An 18787-nucleotide genomic window follows, 5' to 3' on the forward strand; every position below is an offset into this window, starting at 1 on the left:
AAATGGTTTCCTGGCATAGAGAATAATGTTCCTGATTAAAGCAACGGACATTAAATCCTTAAGCACTACATATCTAAAAATGCCGGGTACTCTTTTGTACCTCTTTGCATGGCTACCTTTTACCAGGAGCTCAACTACAGCAACATCTGGCTCAGAGACAGAACAACTCCTCCCTTCATTCCAAAGGACCTGGCTTCCTATCCACCCAATACTTAGCCTCCTTTCTCATGGCAGCTAACCAGGTGCCGACTCATCCTCCTCCAGTCCCACACCCCCACCACGAACCATACAACTAGTCTGTGTTTGTAACTAACTTCACCATTTCTGTTTCGCTAAAAGGGAGGGCGTGTCCCTCCCATGCAAAGGTCAATCCTGTCACATATGGTCTGGATTACATCCATTATTGTCACCTCAAAGACTTGTCTTTTTTTTTTTTAATTTTTTTAACTTTTATTTTTTATTGAGACAGACAGACAGAGACAGAGCATGAGTGGGGGAGGGGCAGAGAGAGAGGGAGACACAAAATCTGAAGCAGGCTCCAGGCTGAGCTGTCAGCACAGAGCCCGACTCGGGGCTTGAATTCGCAAACTGCAAGATCATGACCTGAGCTGAAGTTGGAGCTGAAGTTGGACTGAGCCACCCAGGTGACCCAAAGACTTGTCTTCTTGATCAGTAACTGTAGCGAGGCACTGTTCCAGACTCTGAGAACAGAGAAGTCATAAAGCAGACAAGTGACTGAGAGCCTACAATCTGGGGGAAGTAGGGGCATATTAGTCACAAACAAGTAAACATACAATTTCAGACAAGGGCAAGTGTTATGAAGAAGAGTAAAGGGAGAGACTGATGGGCTAGAGGGGGTTATTTTAGAGTAGTTTGGGAAGGTCTATAGTGCTTACACTGAGCAGAGGTCTAAATAATGTGAAGAAGTAAACCATCAAAGATCTGCACAAGGAGCTTTCTAGGTACAGAGAACAGCAAGCATAATCTCCCTTAGCAACTTGGCAGGTTCAAGAAATAGCACAAAGGCCAGTTTTAGTACAGGATGTGACTGCAGAGGTGGGCAGGAGCCAGAAGACTTGGGGCTTTGTAGGCCATGGTAAGCAGTGTGGATTTAATTTTGAATGTGATGAGAAGCGCTATGTGATTGGAGGGCTCTGAAAAGGGAAGAAATATAACTGGATTTACATTCTTTTAAAAGATCAGCTAGCTAAACTGACTCATAAGCAGCAGTCATGAGATGGGAAGTAATCTGGCAGAATATGGCATCATAAAAGCCAAGAAAAGAGTGTTTCAAGGAGGGAGTAATCAACTCAATCAGATACTGTCAATAGATTTTAAGTAGGTGAGTTTCACAGAGAAGTGAAACAAGATATGACAAGACAGCAGCTATTGGTGACTTTTTTTTTTTAACGTTTATTTATTATTGAGAGATAGAGAGACAAAGAGCGTGAGCAGGGGAGGGGTAGAGAGGGGGAGACACAGAATCCGAAGCAGGCTCCAGGCTCCGAGCTGTCAGCACAGAGCCCGACGCGGGGCTTGAACTCACAAACTGTGAGATCATGACCTGAGCCGAAGTCGGTCGCTCAACCAACTGAGCCACCCAGGCACCCCTATTGGTGACCTTTCAAAGAGTGGTCTCAGTTGAGCAGTCGGTGAGAAAGCCGAAAGGGAGTGAAATAAAGATGGAAAGAGAAGAGAGTGAGATACTACCTCGTCTCTGAGGTGAGGACTTTGACCATAAAGAGGTGCAGAGAGAAGGAACAGCAGCTGGAGGGAGATGTGGGATGGAAAGGTTTTTTTTTTTTTTAATTTTTTTTTTTTTCAACGTTTTTTTATTTATTTTTGGGACAGAGAGAGACAGAGCATGAATGGGGGAGGGGCAGAGAGAGAGGGAGACACAGAATCGGAAACAGGCTCCAGGCTCCGAGCCATCGGCCCAGAGCCTGACGCGGGGCTCGAACTCACGGACCGCGAGATCGTGACCTGGCTGAAGTCGGAGGCTTAACCGACTGCGCCACCCAGGTGCCCCTGGAAAGGTTTTTTAAAAGAGATGGGAGGTATACCATGCTTCTTTGTTGATGGCAATTTTCTTTTTTTTTTTTTTTTTAATTTTTTTTAATGTTTTATTTATTTTTGAGACACGGAGAGACAGAGCATGAACAGGGGAGGGTCAGAGAGAGAGAGAGGGAGACACAGAATCCGAAACAGGCTCCAGGCTCTGAGCTGTCAGCACAGAGCCCGACGCGGGGCTCGAACTCACGGACCGAGAGATCATGACCTGAGCCGAAGTCGGCCGCTTAACCGATGGAGCCACCCAGGCGCCCCATGTTGATGGCAATTTTCAAACACACCCTGGTATGTGGCTCTCATATGAAATGAGCATTCAAACCGGCTACATACTCCCTCCTTTTTGAAGAACTTTCAACTCTTGGTTCCCAAAACAAAGCACTCCTCTGATTTTCTACCTCTTGGCTGCTCCACCTCATTTTAACCTTACTAGCTGTTCCTCTTCCAACAACAGGTCTCAAAGTGTCTGACTTCCTCAGGGCTCCGTCCCTGGCCTCTTTTCTTTTTCTTTATTTAAATTCTTTTAATTTTTTAAATGTTTATTTATTTTTGAGAGAGGGAGAGTGTGAACAGGGGAGGGGCAGAGACAGAGGGAGACAGAGGATCCCAAGCAGGCTCTGTGCTGACAGCACAGAGTCCGATGTGGGGCTCGAACTTACAAACGATGAGATGATGACCTGAGCGGAAGTCAGAGGCATAACTGACTGAGCCACCCAGGCACACGCTGGCACTCTTTCCTGACCTCTATCTAGCCAATCTGATCAGACAGATGGCTGTAAGCACAAATGATATGCTAGCAGTGCCCACATTTGCACTGGTTGGTCAGACCTCTCTTCTGGGCCTATATGCCACCTCCACTTAAATTTCACAGGCAGTGAAACCTTCCGTGTCTAAAACCTTTCCCTCACCATTCAGTAGTCAGCACTACCACGCACCCTGCTGCTCAAGAAACGTGGATATCCCCTTGATTTCTTCCTCTTGCTTATTATCTATATCCAACCCAGCTACAAGTAATATGTTTTAGGGCTCAAATCAATGCCTCAAATTTGTGTGCCTATTTCCATCCTGTTGCCATCACTGTAGTTTCAATCCCCATCCTCTCTCCTCTGGACCACAGTAAGCCTCTGTCCACTGCCAATCCATTCTCCCCAAAGCAGGCAGAGTGGTCTCTAAGAAAGCGAGTCAGACCATCTTCTCTTATAAAACCTTTGGATAGTTTCCCAAGCCTTTAGAAGGAAATCTAACTCCCTTACCCTGGCGTAGAACAACCTCCCCCGCTGGCCCCTGCCCACCCTATCCCCTGCTACACTTTGCTTGCTCACTCCACTTCTGCCTCTAACACCCTTCATGCTGAGTTCATTCCCTCCTTAGGCCTTCAAATATGTTATTCCTTCATGTTTTACATAGCCTCTCTCCGTTCTTTGCTTGGCTACCTCCTAGTCATTCAGTTCTCATTTTAAGTGTTACTTTTCCCAGAGAGGTCTCTCTTGACTTCCTAAAACTAAATTAGGATCTGAAGTCTTAGTTTCCTTATCTCTAAAATAAGTTATCTGCAGATTAAATGAGATCATCCATGTAAAGTTCTTGGCGCAGTAACCAGGTACGCACGGTATGTATTCAGTCAGTATTGGCTGCTATCTTCCTTGTTATTCTCACAAAGCATTCTGTTACTGCTCTTGATAATACTTCCCACACTTTGTAGTTATATACTTATTTGAGCGTAGTTGATTAATGAGTGTCCGTCCTTTACACCATAAATTCCACAAGGGCAAGAATTATGTACCTGCTTTGTTTCTCACCACATACTTAAAACCCAGACAGAATTTCACATACATTTGGCACTAAACAAATACTAGATTAATGACTTATCGCTAAATATGGCTTTGTTAAATGTCAATCACAAAGGGCTGTCCACCACGCATAAAAAGAAGGTAATTAGAGACATCTGCTGGCTCAAGAGAGTGAACTGAATCCATAATCTTACTTCTTTCTCTTCCCAAAATTACATTGAAATGATAGAAGAAATATAAAAATACTAATGAATCAAAAGCAAATCTGGAAGGCAACAAAGAGTGGCATTAGTAGACCCGAAACAGGGATCTGCAGAAGACAACGCAGAAGGACTGGACTACTGGAGAGATCAATCAGAGCCAAAGAGCCTCCAGTTGAAAGGTTAAGTACTAGCTCAACAAGTCTGGGCCTGGAAACACCCCAAGCTTAGAGTCAACCAGGCCCACCCGTGGATGAATGTAGGCCTTGGGGTAGCAGGATGGTATTTAACCAAAGGTTTGTCAATGCAGGGCCCGTACACCCACAGGCTGGGTAACAAGCTGTGTGCCCCATTCAGACTGAGCTGGGAAAACAGCACTCTATATAGAGTAGAAGTTCTGTCAGAGAGTGCTGATGGCTTTTTTTTTTTTTTTTAAATATAAGTTGCACATATATTTTTAAACTTCGTATTATGGAAAACTTTCAAACTTACATAAAGAGAACACTACAGCAAATTCCTGTGTACATATCACTTCACTTCCAACGTTATCACTATATGTCAGTTTTTTAAATCTCTACCAGGGCTTCTCAACCTCACACTACTGACATTTTGGGCCAGATAATTCTCTGTTGCGGGGGGACTGTCATATGCACTGTAAAATGTTTAACAACATCCCTAGGCTCTACCTACTAGATGCCAGCAGAAAACCTCAATTGTGATGACCAAAGTCATCTGCAGACATTGCCAAATGTCCTCTGGGAGAAATCCACCCTGAGTTGAGAACCACTGGTCTATACCCACTCCTCTGGATTATTTTATTCTTTTTTTCTTTTTTGAGAGAGACAGAGCGAGAGAGCACGTGCACACGTAGGGGAGGGGCAGAGAGAAAGGGAGAATCTTAAGCAGCTCCACACTCAGCATGGAACCTGATTCGGGGCTTGATCTCACAACCATGAGATCGTGACCTGAGCTGAAATCAAGACTCAAAGGACTGAGTTGCCCAGGCGCCACCCCTCCCCCACTGGATTATTTTAAAGCAAAGCTGAACCTATCATTTCAGCTGTAATTATCTCAATATGTAACACTAAGAGATAAGGATTCTTAACGTATCCAAAATACCATTAACCTATTTATAAAGCAACATTAATTCCTTAATCTAATCTAATATTCACTTACTGTTTAAATATCCCCGATTGCCTCATAAACGCTTTTTTCTGGTTTGGTTAGAACTGGCACCCAGAAAGGGTTTTTACATTGCACATGACTGCTAGGTACACTGGGCCCATAGAGAGTTTCCTGGGTCAGCCCTGATGACAGAGAAAGGGCAAGGATTGGGCCTGAGGTAATTCTAGGTGGCCACAAGACATGAAGAAGGGGAAAAAAGAAAGGAAGGCAGCTCCACCTACAGGAGAACTGCGTCCAACTTCCTAAACCATGACTGAACCCCTAGTTTAGGATACGTCCCTGTTTGTCCTCCTGAAGCGATACCTACTGTGAGCACATTCTAATCCACTCAATGCTCCAGGGTAAAGCTCAACCAGAGCTCTGTAAGTGATCTTCACAGATACCAAGGACAGCGATGGCAGTCCTGGGAAACAGACACAATACAAGAAATAGAATATTTCTTTAAATAGAATAATCTTTAAAAATATACTGCGGGGCACCTGGGTGGTACAGTCAGTTAAGCGTTCGACTCTGGCTCAGGTCATGATCTCATGGTTCGTGAGTTTGAGCCTCGCGTCAGGCTCTGTGCTGACGGCTCAGGGCCTGGAGCCTGCTTCAGATTCTGTGTCTCCCCCTCTCTCTCTGCCCCTCCCCCACTCATGCTCTCTTTCTCTCTCTCAAAAATAAATAAACATTAAAAATATACATATTAAAAAATATATATATATATTGCAACAGCACACTGCATCAATTTTTTTAAAAGGCCACTATAAAACAAGGAGCAATCTCACACCTATCAGGGACTGCTGCTATCAAACAAACAAACAAACAACTCCAGAAAATAGCAAGTGTTGGCCAGAATGTGGAGAAACTGGAGCCCTGTGCACTGCTGGTAGGAATGTAAAATGGTACGGCTACTGTTGAAAACAGTATGGTGGTTCCACAAAACATTAAAAATAGAATTACTATATTATCCAGCAATTCTACTTCTGGGTATATGCCCCCCCCCCCCCCAAATTGGAAGCGGGATCTTGAAAAGATATTTGTATTCTCATGTTTGTAGCAGCATTAGTCACAACAGCTAACATGCAGAAGCAACCACATGGCCACTGGTGAGTGAACAGACAAGCAAAATGGTGTATACACACACAATGGAATATTTTCAGCCTTAAAAAAGGAAGGAAATTCTGACATATGCTACAACATGGATGAACCTTGAAGACCTCATGCAAAGTGAATAAGCCAGTCACACAAAGACAAATACTGTATGATTCCACTTGTACCTAGCGTAGTAAAATTCAGAGTCAGAAAGTAGAATGGGGGGGTGCCAGGGGCTGGAGGGAGGGGGGAATGGAGAGCTACAGTTTAGTGGGTATGGAGTTTCAATTTTACAAGATGAAAAGAATTATGGAGGTGGATGGTGGAGATGATTGCGCAACAGTGTCAGTGAACTCAATGCCAGTGAATTGTACACTTAGTAATGGTTAAGATAGTAAATTTTGCTATGTGTGTTTTACTACAACAAAAGAAATGGGAGGGAAAGGAGCAATTTGAAAATTAAGAAAGTTCTTAGAAACTAAAACACAACTGGGGGAGAAACAATCTCAACAGAAAGGCTGAACAGGAGAACACATGAAACTGAAAAACCAATTAGTAATGTGAAAAACCACATCATGGAAGTTCCCAAGACACAAAGCAGTAAGAGTGAGATAGAAACTGTGACAGTAAAGAGACAAACTGGACAGATCTAGGAGTTCCCAAAGAAGAGAACAGTAAGGTAGGAAGGAAAGAAAGTATACAAGAAAGTCTGCTCAGTTATCAGGCCAAAAGGGATCATCAAGTTTGAGTGGCAATACTGAAAAAGGAGATTTACCTAGATACATCCTGACCAAGCTTTTAAAACTTTGGATTGAAATCAACCAATTAACCAGAAGCCACCCTTAAAAACTTCCAACGGAAGAAAAAAGTTTCCCTGTAATAGAGAAACAAGAATCAGATTTATGTATGACTTCACATCTATAATACCATCGCCAAAGCCAATGGTGCCCTGTCTACCAAGTTCTTAGGAAGCACTTTGAACCTGGAGTTATTATCTAGCCAAATTTTCATTTCAGCAGGAGGTCAAAAGAAAGCCATTTCCAGAGCATGGGGCTTTAGGGTCAGACAAACCTGAGAGTTCAAATACCTATTATCCTACTTAGTAGTAGTGTGACAACCTCTTGGAAACTTTGTGGAATGCCTTATGAAATACAAACGTATTATCACTCTCCACCTCTTCCAGTTAATGGATGATTTAAAAGAAGAAGCATTTGCAAAGTGCCTGATGTCAAGAGAAGACACTTGGCCTTGGCATCCAAAAGTTCACATATTAGCAGAGAACCTCAGTCCAGATTTTGGGCTCAGGCAAGTCTCTGTCTAAAACAGGAAAACTACAGCCCAAATGTAGCCCACTGCCAGCTTGTATAAATAAAATTTGATTGCAGCACATCCGTATTCATTTACACACTATCTATGACTGCTTTTGCACTACTAAGGCAGGGTTGAATAGATATGACCAAGATAGTATGATTGCAAAACTGAAATTATATATTATCTGGTCCTTGATACAAAAAGTCTGCCAAACCCTGATCTAGAATGTTATTACCACCTCTCCACTTATACAATTCCAGATCAAATATCACCTTTTGTGAGTAACGGCTCATTTCCTGTACTTCCATAACACTATGTACCTACTCTGCTACAACACTAATCACACTGAATCAAAGTCATTGACTATATGTCCATTAAATTACAAATTTCTTGAAGGCATGGATTCAAGATCACACTGAGATATCCCTGCACTCAGCATTTATTCTTTCATTCAATAAATATTTGAGTGACTTATTGTGTCAGGCAGGTCTTGAGGGTACAGTAATGAATAAAATCAAAATTTCTTACCCTCATGAAGCTCACAGTCTAGTAGGGAAGAAAGAACAGGTAAGTAAAGAAATATATAATACATGTAGTTATGAGTGCTGTGAAGAAAAATAAGGCAGGGTAAAAGAGGAAATGGAGGAAGCATTCTGTGATGTAAAGTGGGGTGGTCAGAACAAGTCCTGAATGAATGGATGGATGGAACAAGTCCCAGGAAGCAGTGCAGTATTGTTTATGACCAATGCAACAACTGCAAGCAATGTGACAAGAGACTCAGCTGGCCTGATAACTTAGGAATTAATAAAAAATTATTACAGTGAGTATTTTTGCACTTCTATAGCAGGCACAGAGCAAAGCACCATGCACATATATCACTCAATTAACCTAAGAACCCTTAGATACCATTATTAGCCCTGTTTGAATGGGTGAGGAGACTAAGCACAGACATTAACTTGTCCATAAAAAGCTGCCACTCTAAAGCAAAACCACGAAGTGACACTATTCTCCAGGCTCTTCATAAACTACAGGACAGCACCACTTTAACTATTCCATGCTTTTAGGCCAGAACAGTCCTCTGTCACAGAAGCAAGATTTTACCTTTTGACATACGAATTATATCCATGGTTTTTGGGTTTTTTTTTGAGAGTTGGACACACATGGACATGAGCGGGGAATAGGCAGAGGAAGGGAGAATCTTAAGCAGGCTCCATGCCCACAGAGAAGCCAACACAGGGCTCAATCTCATGATCATAAGATCATGACCTAAGCCAAAATCAAGAGTTGGGACACTTAACCCACTAAACCACCCAAGTGCCCCTACACCCATGTTTTTGATATGGTTAAAAACAATACAGATTGGAAAGACATCTCCACACTGCTGTGAGGGAAGGAGACTCAGATCTATTAACAAAAGAGGAGAGAACTTATAGCTCCCTGTATCAAATCTCAGACTTGGACACAGACTCAGGATCCAGGCACTCTCCTGGAGTTCCTCCATAACTGGATAGACTTGTCATATCATGCTAAGGCATGTCCTGGTCTAGGTCTTCCAGAGAGGTGGCCTTGCATGATACAGGCTGGCGTAGTAGGCAAGGCAAGCACATTGGTCTACTCCTTGCCCTCCCCCACCTCCTATCCACTATCCATTCTAGCAAAATTTCACTTTTTAGACTCCGACTATGGGACAGAATTTCTAATTTTTTTTTTTTAACATTTATTTATTTTTGAGACAGAGAGAGACAGAGCATGAATGGGGGAGGGTCAGAGAGAGGGAGACACAGAATCTGAAACAGGCTCCAGGTTCTGAGCTTTCAGCACAGAGCCTGACGCGGGGCTCGAACCCACAGACCGTGAGATCATGACCTGAGCCGAAGTCGGCCGCTTAACCGACTGAGCCACCCAGGCGCCCCTATGGGACAGAATTTCAAAAATACTAAAATGATATTCTGGGACAATAGACGTCTATTTGCTATCTCCCTTTTCCAAGAAAACAAAGGGTCATGTTATTCTAAGGGTTCACATGTAGACAGGTGAGTCACTTAAAGACTCAGACACACCTTGGCCAACTACAAAAATAACCACTGAAGTAAAAGTCATACTCCTCTAGCTCAATTCCTGAGGTCCATTTTGTGTCATCTCTACACTTTTTGACAGAAGTATTTATCAGTTCTCAAAGGCAGAGTTAAAATGTTAAGTCCTTCCTATTGGCTCTAAAAACAGCAAAAATCATCAGGTTGCCTCAAGAGCCCAAACCACTGGGCTGAGCCCAATCTTGTCTAGGGCCAAATTATTACTGAGAAACTAATTTCCATTGCCTACCTATCTTCCCTAAGGCCTCTGGCGTTATCTTTCTAAAACAAAAATCTGACTATGTCATCATTTCCTTCCTTCCCATCACCAAGAGACACCCTGACCCTTGGGCCCACTGTACCACCGGGTCCATTGTGCCGAGGCTAGATCTGGCCACTCCCCAACTCATGCACATCAACGGTGCACAGTTCCTCATACACCTGACTTACTCTTTCACCCTACCTGGTGCATCTTCATTTTCCTCAGTCACCATATTAATTTAAACTGCCTAAAGCTCATCCTCATGCCTCCTTCCCACTCTCCAGGCACAAATGTTTTCAAGCTCCCTGGCAGCACTTTGCATGGTATATCCAAATACACTTTGCATGGTATATCCAAATAGTGTGTAGCCAAGTGGGCTCTGATGCTTGGTGTTCACGAGTTTCTTCCATGAGACAGGGAATGTATATTTTTTTCTTTCTGGAATCCTCACATCTAACAGGTACTGAATGAATATATGATTACTTAGGGAAAGCCATTAAAAATGGAGTTCACAATAATGTCACTTACTATGATGATCAAAAAAAAATACTTCTTTAAACAAGAATGTGAACCTCTTTCTAGATTCCAACTTTAGCAAAGTATGAAAGCCAGGGGGAGCAGGTGATCTGATGAGAGCTGAGAAACTTGAAGGAGCCTCTGTGGTTCAGTAGAATGCTTACTGTGTCTGGTTCTAGAACTCTGTAGTTCAAGGGCTCCTTCTTCACAAATGTTTAGAGGATACTATTTCTGGATATAAAAAAAAAAAACCCAGTTATATAAACTATTACACCTAAAATAATCTAAAGTATGATTACAATAGCTTTACCTTGTGTTCTTGCTATTTAACAATTATCAGTGATAAGGTCCTTATGTAAAAATCCTATTATTAAAAAAAACTATTAAAATAAAAGGTAGGAGGAGATGCGTTTATGCAGAACCTTGTTTAAAAGGTACAGGGCAGAGGCGCCTGGGTGGCTCAGTCGGTTGAGCGGCTGACTTCGGCTCAGGTCACGATCTCACGGTCCGTGAGTTCGAGCCCCGCATCGGGCTCTGGGCTGATGGCTCAGAGCCTGGAGCCTGCTTCCGATTCTGTGTCTCCCTCTCTCTCTGACCCTCCCCCGTTCATGCTCTGTCTCTCTTTGTCTCAAAAATAAATAAATGTTAAAAAAAAATTTTTAAATAAAATAAAATAAAATAAAAGGTACAGGGCAGAGGAACAGCTAAATGTCTACCGTTATAGTGGTACCGTTGCAAGATGATCCTGCCTTGGGATCTGTGCACACACCAGCCTCCAGGAGGTCTACGATTGCCCCTGTTTCTGTGAGTCCTGATTGACCAACTGAGATTCCTGACCTCCTTAATCTCCCATCAACTGTAACAATAACAGAATAGTAGGAGTAGCAATGTGATAGCCAGCACTTGCTGAGCAACTGCTATGTGCTGACCCAGCACTAGGTCAAGTACATTATATGTGTTACTTCATTCTCCAAAACAACCCTATGAAAGACACTGTGTTCCTATCTGATTTTGCAAATGGCAGAAAGAGTCACAGGAATGTTAGACAACTATCCCCCCCTGCTAGTAAGTGGTTAAGAGTCAACACACAAACCCAGATGGTCTAGCTCCAGAGCCCAGGCTTTTAACCAGCATACACTGCTTCTCTGAACATTCCACTATGCCACTCACTCCCTAGCCTTTATATATCAAGATCATTCAATAGCATTTTCTCACACAAGAAAATCTCTAAATAGATGAATGAGAATATGCATCACCACCTGCTCAAACTTCCTGAGAACAGGAGATGTTATAGATTCCCCTTCAAGACCAAAGAACCCATTCTCCTAGCTGCTAGGAGGGTTAGTGGCTAACAATTCTTAGTCAAGGGCTTTCACAGGAACTGCCCTTGGCCTACAAGAGTAGCCTGGCCCTGGGGTGCCTGGGTGGCTCAGTCGGTTAAGCTTCTGACTTCAGCTCAAGGCATGATCTCACGGTTCGTTGAGTTCAAGCCCTGCATTGGGCTCTGTGCTGACACCTCAGAGCCTGGAGCCTGCTTTGGATTCTGTGTCTCCCTCTCTCTCTGCCCCTCCCCCGCTCACGCTCTTGTCTCTCTCTCTCTCTCTCAAAAATAAACATTAAAAAAGAGAGAGAGAGAGAGAGTAGCCTGGCCCAGGGAAAAGCTCTTACAACCCCATTCCAGCTCCCAAGCTCCCTGCAGGATTTGAGGCCTTTCCTACCTTTGCTCTTGTGGCATCTCATGTCCTGTCTCTACTCAATACTACTGCCTCTCAGGTGCCAGAGAGAGAAAGTACTCTCCAGTAAACTTGCTGCATGCAAATCTGTCTCAGAGTTGGTTTTCTCTAGAACAAAACTAATAAAATTGTTATATAAAATTAGTGAAGATTAAATAACAGCTGGAGAGTGTACTAGTGGCCAGGGACCTCATGGTGAAAATGTACTTAAAAGATAACACCTGAACTGCACTTAATGCATTACTATATATTACACAAACCACCCAAATTAACACCAGTACGAATGTTTTAAAAGAAAAGCTGGTTACAAAAGGAAAAATATTGCTATGATTCCACTTAAATTAGGTATCTACAATAGACAAATTTATAGAGACAGAAAATATAGTAGTGGTTACCAGGGGCTGGGGGAAGGGAGAAACGGGGAGTTAGCGGTTTTTGTTTAAAAAAATTTTTTTCTACATTTATTTATTTTTGAGAAACAGAGTGAGACAAAGGTGAGCGGGGGAGGGGCAGAGAGAAAAGGAAACAGAATCTGAAGCAGGCTCCAGGCTCTGAGCAAGCAGTCAGCAGAGAGCCTGATGCGGGGCTTGAACCCACGAACTGTGAGATCATGACCTGAGCCGAAGTTGGACGCTCAACTGACTGAGCCACCCAGGTGCCCCGAGGAGTTAGTGTTTAATTTGGGATGTTTCAGTTTGGGATGATTAAAAACTTCTGGAGATGGATGGTGGTGATGGTTGCACGACAATGTCTTAATTCCACTGAACACAGTAAGAATGGCAAATTTGATAGGAAGTATATTTTTACCATAATCAGAAAAAAAGCTAGTACTACTAAATAATGAGGGATACATTAAAAAAAAAATACACATGAGAAAACAACCAGTTTCTTAGACTTCAAAAGAAAGGAAGCAAAGCTGCCTGCCTCCCTTCCTCTCTTTTTATTCCTTTCTGTTTTGACAATTAAAACACCAGCCACTGCTGTTCAAAAGCACCCCATCCCAGAGACCAGTGCAGAAAAGCTGGTAATTTAATTCATCTGCATATGACATACTTCGCTTAGCAAACCCATTATGATGCAAATATTTTTTAAAAATTTGCCTCATTTCTCAGAAAGCACTTGGCTTTACAATTAGAATGTGATATCAAAATTTATAGAAATACTTCTAAAGATCTGCTCTGGTAAAAGTGTCATTACATTTGGGGCTTTAGATATTGCTGAGAATATGTATATGTCTTCATTTTCCTGTTTGGTCAAAAGCAATTATATAAAATTATTTTTTTCACTTAAAAAGGATATGGGCTAGTACATATAAATAATGTCACAATTAGCAATAATCTAGATAATCAAGGTAATTTTATTTCTTTTTAATCATAATATTAAAACTACTCAAATCTTTATTTGTTACCTAGGTAAAACAGGGATAATACCGGGGGGCAAGGAAAGGCTAAATATTAAGAAAATACACACTATGTAGAGGAAGAAATCAGAGAGCTATATGTTTAGTCTTCAAGCTTACACCACTTGGACTTTTCGGATTGGTTAAAAGAGTTTTAAGGAGCAAATATAATTATCTATTGCAACATAAGTCTGTTAAGTTCTACATCTGATAGTGAAAATCTAGTAAGCAAATGTGAATAGCAAAGACACTACTTAATAGAATCCAGTTCCTGAGTTTAAGAAAGTGAGAGCTGGATAATCAAAAGACATGTGTGCACAGTATAACACCTCACTAATCCTCACCAAATACATTGGCAGATGGACAACACATAAAGGGTTATATATCTAGTTTTCTGATTCAGATGCTTTCTACTTAGTGGGAATTCATAAGCCTTCAAATGTTCCATTACTTAATTATGCAGGAAAAATTGTGCATGGTTAAATAACAGAGTAAGAAAACAAAAAGCCTCAAGAAGTCTCATTTAATAAAGTAGGTGACATATGAGAAAAACTGGTTCACAGATTAATATTTCGAAACTCAAATGTGATGATCATTCCTTAGATTTTGGATGATCTCTTTCTCTTACACCCTCTGATGACAGTCTTACTACTCTCCTAAGCAAAATGTGTCACTGCACACGAGTGCTCCCATATCTGTTCTCTGGTGACCAGGGATCCGGCAGTCCTGCTTAGACCACTGACACAGCATCTCCAGTCACAGGGATGTCACGCTAGAGGGTGAAAACCCATAAAATCCATACAAAATGACAAAGGGTCGATGCTTTATAGACTAGGGAAAACAACACAAAAAACTAGGATGTTTATAGGCAATTATGGACTAGACATTAGGAATTAGCTCTGGTGTAGAAATAATGGCTTAATATCACCAAAAGGTGATATTAGCAAGGTGATATGATAAAATAAGATACAGCTGTTTTATTACTTGTTAAAAGATCTAAAAGATATCATAACTGTTAGAATCCATAATCTGTACTTGAAAACATAATGAATACTTGTTTCCGTTACTCTTGTGAACGAGGTTAATATGGAAACAATTTAAGGGAAAGTAAACACACAACCGTACGATGCACAAGGTTACCAAGACTGAGCAGAGGAAACATGATGAATACCGTACACTGTAAAAGGGACAACAGACATAAGGTGACTGGCTCACCTCTTCTGTCCTTCGAGTCAGAATTACCTGTGTAGTAAGTGAAAAATAGAAACATTCACTCAAATTAAAGAAAAACATTACTATTCAACCTAAGTTAAGACAAAATCAGCTCTTTCTTTATGTATGTTGGAGCTAGAATGAGGTACCCTCCAACAAATGGGAAACAAGATTGCTCAGACCCACTAAACTTTAACCAGTGGTTTGTCCTCTCAGAGCACAAAGGCAACGCAGCACCTATAAGAAGGCAAAGAGAAATACAAACATAACTGTATTACAGGCCTTTATGTCTTTTAGGTCATTCATGAAATACAACAGGGCAAAATTAAGTTAAAAATATAAAGGACTTAAAATGGCAACAGGTAATAAAATCTAACCAGTGTAGACCAAATTCTATATACTAACAGAGAAAACTTTTTCAAAGTTTTGTCTACTTAAGTCACTGAATTTTGGTCTGTCTTTATCAGAATATTTAGAATGCACCATAACTAATATAACTACCCACAGGAACACTTATGGGATATGGCTGAAGCTGTGCTTACAAAAATTCATAGTATTAAATATATTAATTAACTGGGAAGACTGTAAACAAGTCAAGCATTCAACTCAGGAAGAAAGAAAGAGCACAAAATAAATCCAAGAAAAGCAAAAAGAAAGAGTAAGAATTGAAAAGAAATTAATGAAATAAAAACTGAAAAATAAAAACTGAAAAAAAAAACCCCACTCTTTGGAAGGAAAAAAGCAACAAACTGTGAAACAGATAAATGGTTAGCCAACTTAAGCATGAAAATGGACACAAGTATGTAAGATAACAAATATTAACACTATGTAGGAAATTAATCTTAAGAGATGACTTTTCTTCAAACCCATTCAAGTAATTTTGAAAACATGAATGAGATGCACAATTTTCTAGGTTAAGTTCAATGATTTCTGTGAAGCAAAACAAAACACTGACAACTAAAAGTTATCGAAAATAGCACACATACAATTAAAATTAAAAAACAGCACACATATAAAGGAAAGATATAAACCAATTTAATTTAGAAATAACTTACAAATTATCAATGGAAAAATCCCAAATAAAGTAATATCAAACAAATTGCTACAGTTCATTCAAGAAAAATACAACATGACCTAGTATGATTTTTTTTGCAGAAATGTGAATAAAGTTAGGAAATCTATTAAAATGATTCACCATAGCGTATTATAAAAAGAGGGAAAAAATCAGAAAGATCTTGCTCATTGATGCTGAACAGGCAACTGGCAAAATTTGACATATATGCTCTTCAAAACAGGAATAAATTAATAAATCCTAAACATGATAAATATGTTTATATCTCAACCCAAGAGTCAGCGCCGTATTAATGGAAAACCACTAAAAGCATCCTTGAGAGTCAGGTACAAGACAAGGCTGACTTTTACCATTGTTTTCTAACCTTGTTCTGAAGATACTCATCAAATCATTTAAAGACAAAAAGAAAGACTAATTTGAAGGCATGATAATTGAAGAAAATTATGTCAAACACTGAGGAAATTTATTTTTTTAAGTTTACTTATTCACTTTGAGAAAGAGTGAGAGAAAGAGACAGAGGAAGGGAGGGAGAGACAGAGAGAGAGAAAGAATCCCAAACAGGCTCCACACTGTCAGTGCAGAGTCCAATGTGGGGCTCAAACTCACAAACCGTGAGATCATGACCTGAGCCGAAATCAAGAGTTGGGCGCTTAACCAACTGAGCCATCCAGGCACTCCAAACATTGAGGAAATTTATTAAGATGATCAGGATAAAATATACCTACAAAACCCAACAGCTTTATGTAGTATACTCAAAACTAAAATAATGATGTATGTCAAAAATGACAGTAAAAATAATGACAGTAGCAGAAGCCTTCACAGCCCCGACAGCAGCCAGTTAGAGGACACAGTGGAAGAAAATACTCCATTTATACTAACAACAAACAAAGCAAAACACCAAAGTAACAAAGAACCCCTCTGAAATATCTAGAAATGAGCTGAACAAAACATGTGCAACATCAGTGGCAAAAACTTTAACACTGCCAAGAAATACAAAGTAAGAATTCAGCAAATGGAATACACTGCATTCTTAGATAGACTTGAAGACGTCAATTGTCCCTGTTAATCTATAAATGTGACATGATCAATAGAAACTTTTCTCCTGCTATATAAGTTGATTCTAATGTTCATAAAGAAAAATAATCAAGAATTGCTAGCAAAATTCTGAAAAATAAGATTAACAAGGGATGACTCACTTTATCAAATACTGATTATTTTAGTTACAATTACTAAAACGGTGGGGTTCTGTACAGAGAACAGAACGGTGGGGTTTCTGGACAGAGAAAACGATTAATAGAAAATAAAAATGCCAAGAAATCGAACTCATATAACAAATGAGAACCTAAATACACATCAGATATCAGAATTCAATATATGATAAGGTGGCATTTTGAATCAGTGAGGAAAAAAACATTATTCATTAAAGGGTACTGACATAAAAAAACACCAAACTAAGAAACAAAAAGAGGCGGGCGGGGTGGGGGGGTGGGGAGGGGGGGCGTGCCTGGGTGGCTTAATCGGTTAAGCGTCCGACTTTGGCTTAGGTCATGATCTCATGGTTCGTGGGTTTGAGCCCCATGTGATGCTCTGTGCTGACAGCTCAGAGCCTGGAGCCTGCTTTGGATTCTAGGTCTCCCTCTATCTCTGTGCCCCTCTCCTGCTCACGCTCAGTCTCTGTCTCTCTCAAAAATAAATAAACATAAAAAAAAAAAAAGCTAAAAAAAAAAAAAGGTATTGGGACAGGGGCGTCTGGGTGGCTCAGTGAGTTAAGCTTCTGACTCCTGAGTTCAGCTCAGGTCACGATATCACAGTTTGTGATGAACACCTAGTACAGCTCTGAGCTGACAGCACAGAGGCTGCCTGGGAGTCTCTTCCTCTCTCTCTCTCTCTCTGTGCCCCTCCCTCTCATGTTCTCTATGTCTCTCTCTCTCTCTAAGTAAGTAAATAAATAAATATTTAGAAAAAAAGGTATTGGGACAAGTCATTAACCATTTGGGGAAAAAACAGATCCATAGTTCACACTTCACATCAGAATACATTTTAGATCGATCAAAGATTTATGCACACACCTGCATGCACACAAATGTACATATACAGAAGAAAGAAACCATAACTCTAGGAGAAAACATAAGGAGAACTATTTTGTAATACTGGAGTAAGGAAAGCCTTCCTATATATGATCTAATACCTAGAAAATATTTAGTTAAAATAAACTGACAAATTTTTTAATTAAAAAAATTTGAAATTGCTTATGATAGCTTCTGCAATGCAGAAAAACTAGATGAGCAACTGGGGGAAAATATTTGCAACTTTATCACATGTACACAAAGTTTCCCTAACATTTAATACAATTTTTTAAATGGTTGTTTATTTTTGAGAGAGAGCGTGTACACGCGCAAGCAGGGGAGGGACAGAGAGAGAGGGAGACATAGAATCCAAAGCAGGCTCCAGGCTCCAAGCTGTCAGAAGAGAGCCCGAAGCAGGGCTCGAACCCACGAACCGCGAGATAATGACCTGAGTGGAAGTCTGTTAACTGACTGAGCCAGGTGCCCCAGGGTTTCCCTAACATTAAAGAGCTTCTATAAGTGAGTCAGAAAAGCCTAACATTCTAATAAGAAAAACGGGCAAAGGATACCAACAGAGTTCTTAGAAAAAGAAATACAAGTGATCTTTCCAAATATGGAAAGATGCTCAACCTCACTCAATGAAATGCAAATTAAAGCTACACTTGAGATGCTAATTTTCACCTGTTAGACTGGCACAGATCCAAAAGTTTGATAATTTACGGCACTAAAGACAGCAAAGGAAAACAGGCACTCTTACACACTATTTATAGGAATAAATTTCCCAACAGAGGAAAATCTGGCAATATCCACCAATTTACAAATGGA

At 40.7% G+C, this 18787-nt stretch overlaps 1 protein-coding gene across 6 annotated transcripts in view; it reads right to left on the minus strand.

Moving 5' to 3' along the window:
• PTPRA (protein tyrosine phosphatase receptor type A) overlaps positions 1 to 18787 on the minus strand; it is a 159507-nt gene that overhangs the window by 51000 nt on the left and 89720 nt on the right. For 5 of the 6 annotated variants that reach the window (XM_060613629.3, XM_060613624.3, XM_060613616.3 and 2 more), the window contains one exon: positions 14828 to 14854. The exons of the other annotated variant lie outside the window; for it this stretch is intronic. In XM_060613629.3, the coding sequence (XP_060469612.1) occupies positions 14828 to 14854 (27 nt within the window). The remainder of the gene's footprint in view (positions 1 to 14827; positions 14855 to 18787) is intronic. 6 annotated transcript variants of the gene reach the window in all.

Source organism: Panthera onca, chromosome A3 (assembly GCF_046562875.1).
Source record: "Panthera onca isolate mPanOnc1 chromosome A3, mPanOnc1 haplotype 2, whole genome shotgun sequence".
In the NCBI taxonomy this organism is placed as follows: Eukaryota; Metazoa; Chordata; class Mammalia; order Carnivora; family Felidae; genus Panthera; species Panthera onca.